Source organism: Branchiostoma floridae, chromosome 14 (assembly GCF_000003815.2).
Source record: "Branchiostoma floridae strain S238N-H82 chromosome 14, Bfl_VNyyK, whole genome shotgun sequence".
Lineage (NCBI taxonomy): Eukaryota > Metazoa > Chordata > Leptocardii > Amphioxiformes > Branchiostomatidae > Branchiostoma > Branchiostoma floridae.
In genome coordinates, this window is record NC_049992.1 from 11,811,897 (window position 1) to 11,814,825 (window position 2,929).

Genomic DNA, 2,929 nt, shown 5'->3' on the forward strand with positions numbered 1-2,929 from the left:
ATCATCACTGCATTGAACATGTCACTGGGAAATGCATCACTTACTGCTATTAAAATGGAGAATAAATATGGTATGACCCGAAATTGGCTAATTTTTCACAAATTTCGCCCTTGCACATAAAACTACATTTAATATTCTACACATTTTTGCATTATGCAAGCCAAAAACTGGTTGTGCTAGGCAACAATACTCAGTGTCAAGACAGGACACCAGATATCTAATGCACACTGCTGGCAACAATTTGTTGATACATGTAGCTGCAATATCTGGTATAAACTGAAAAAAAGGAATTTTACACATAGCATCAGCCTGAAAGAACACTCTGAGTGCACAAGTGCAAGCTAAAGTTGCCCATACATCAGAACAAGGGAAGGGGGTCAACCTTCTTGATCAGAAGATGTATCAGACCTGGCACTCATTCCATGCCATCTCCATTTCAAAGCCTTGAGCCACACATAGGTGCAAGCACTACAGCAGGGTAACAGAGTGGTAACAGAGTGCACAGTTTGATATGAAATAATCAATTATGTCATATCTCTACAGTACAAGTTGTCAACAGCACCATCCTTACATTTGCCAGTTCCGTTTCAAAATCCAGCACTTCACTCATCAGCACCATGGTCTCGTTGCGGTCCCCTCCCAGCAGCATGCCGAGCTCCGTCATGTACGTCAGGTACGCCACCAGGACCTCGTCTGTCGCGCTCTTGTTCAGGTAGTAGTCTCTGTCAGGCAGTCCTAACCCTCCCTGGTCAACCTGCAAAACAGAAAATGTCAACTTCATATGGTTATAATGACCTTTTCATTCATTCATTCATTCAGCCATCCACCCATCCATCCTTCCATCCATCAACCCATCTATCCGTCCGCCAGTCAATCCATCCATCCATCTACCCATCAATCCATCCAAGTCCATTCATTCATTCAATTCATTCATTCATCAGTGAGAATCATTCGTTTACTTTCTATTCACTCACATCGGTCCAATGTAAATTATTCTTCAGATAGTTAAATACATGACAATTGAGAATACTGAATTAAAGAAAACATTATAAGCAAACAGGCCCAGTTTAATTCCAGACAGTCTGATTTAGGAACTCCTTAATTTTTTCAAATTAGATTGATGAGAAAAATTTACGTCTGAAAGTATGACGCAAGGAATGTAGTGTGGCATTGAGATGTCTGCAGGGACGTGGTTTGATACTTTATTCCATTCATTAGCTAACATTCATAATGAATAAAAAGTTGGTTCTCTAGAATCTAATTCTGAGAATCTCCAACAGAATTTCGTAGAATCTAGGAATTCTCCAACGCTGCCAATGGTCTATAATTCTGGCTGAGGTTTGCTGAATCAAAATCCTTGTTTGTCTAGGGGAACAAAAATTTTACTGTCTTTGAGACTCATGAGTCAGCTCTTGAAGAGAGGAGCTCATGGACATTAAAAAAAACACCCCTTTGTGTGCATGGTGAATGCTTTAGAATGCTGTTAGGTGCTAGAATGTTCTTAGATTGCTGAAGGGCAAGCTGAGCTGATCATTTGGCTGCTTTTCCAAACAATTTCCTCCCACTGATACACAGGGCATAACCTACATCATGAAAATGGTGATGTAATGTCAATTCAATTTGAAAGCATGACATTAATGCTTGGCTTTAGATGATCTTGAGATACCTGATAGGCAAGGCTGGGTTCCTCACTAACCTCCCTGAAGGACACTAAATGAGGAAATTGCAGTGTTCCTCCTCTTATTGGTTGACTCCCCTTGCCATTTTGATGATGTCGGGTGTGCCCCGTGTATCAGGGTGAAGAAATTATTTGGCAGAGGAGCCAAATGCTCAGCTTGCCCTTCAACTTACTAATAACATTCTAGCACCTGCCACACACAAGAGGGTTGTTTTTTATGTCCTCCTCCCCCATGAGAGCTGATTGAGTCCAAAGGACGGTGAAAATTTATATTTTTCAGCACAAAGACGAGAGTGATACCCCACTTCAACAGTTTATCTAAAACGTCACCTGGTCGAAATACAAACTCTACAAAACCCACTTGGAAAATGTTGACAGAGGAGTTCCTGTCGTCCGTCCCGACCCAAGCAGAAAAGAGCGGGCTCAAGTCGAACTGCTGGTGAAGTCTGTTGAACAGGGTGGGGAAGTCCCAGTTCTCCTCGTTCCACGTTCCTGTAGCGTTCCACCCGCCCAAGTCCTCGATAATGTCTAACAGTGGTTTGGCACCTAATTCTTCCACAGTCTGTGAGGTACAGGAACATAATCAAACACATGTGCTACTGTACTGAGGTTAGAGAAAGAAATATACTCATGCTAACACTTGTCTTCATCACTTGAAAGTGATACATTGAATTACTCTGATTGAAAACAAGGCAGTCATGTACACAACTACATTTTGTACTTACAGAATGAAATGAAAAGCATCAGAACAAAATACTGCTTTACTGTAACTGAAATTGAGTAACTCTGATTACAAACAATGTGGTCATACACACGTCTATTACTTTCAGAATGAATGGGAAAGTACTAAAACTAAAACAGTGCATCATATTACTGTAGTGTCATGATGTACTGGACTTGAATGTAACCTCACATCGTTTGCATCCATGCAGGAGAGATAGTACAGCTTGGCTTTCTTCTCTGCTTGGCTTACAGCTTTGTCAAGGTCAAGCTCCTCTGGATATGGAAAAAAAGAAGAAGTTAAAGAAACTGGAGAGCAACATTTTGGCTCCATTTACGTTTCTTCACTTTGGTGAAATCATTCACATATTTGTCAATGATGAATGGAAAGAAATTGAGGGTTTCATGAAGTCTTTACTTCAAAGATTGTAACCAACTTATGACTATAGGCTGTATGTTTCTAAAACCAAACTCATGATGTGACTCACCTAGCACCGTTCTCATGACCTGCTGGTTCTCTGCCCAGAGTTG

At 40.9% G+C, this 2,929-nt stretch overlaps 1 protein-coding gene across 1 annotated transcript in view; it reads right to left on the bottom strand.

Moving 5' to 3' along the window:
• Positions 1-2,923, bottom strand: part of LOC118430801 (endothelin-converting enzyme homolog) — a gene marked incomplete in the record, with an annotated part of 9,461 nt that extends 6,538 nt beyond the window's left edge. The window contains 4 exon segments of the mRNA XM_035841824.1: positions 572-754; positions 2,040-2,240; positions 2,592-2,674; positions 2,887-2,923. Of these exon segments, the coding sequence (XP_035697717.1) occupies positions 572-754; positions 2,040-2,240; positions 2,592-2,674; positions 2,887-2,902 (483 nt within the window).
• Between the last annotated feature and the right edge of the window lie 6 nt (positions 2,924-2,929).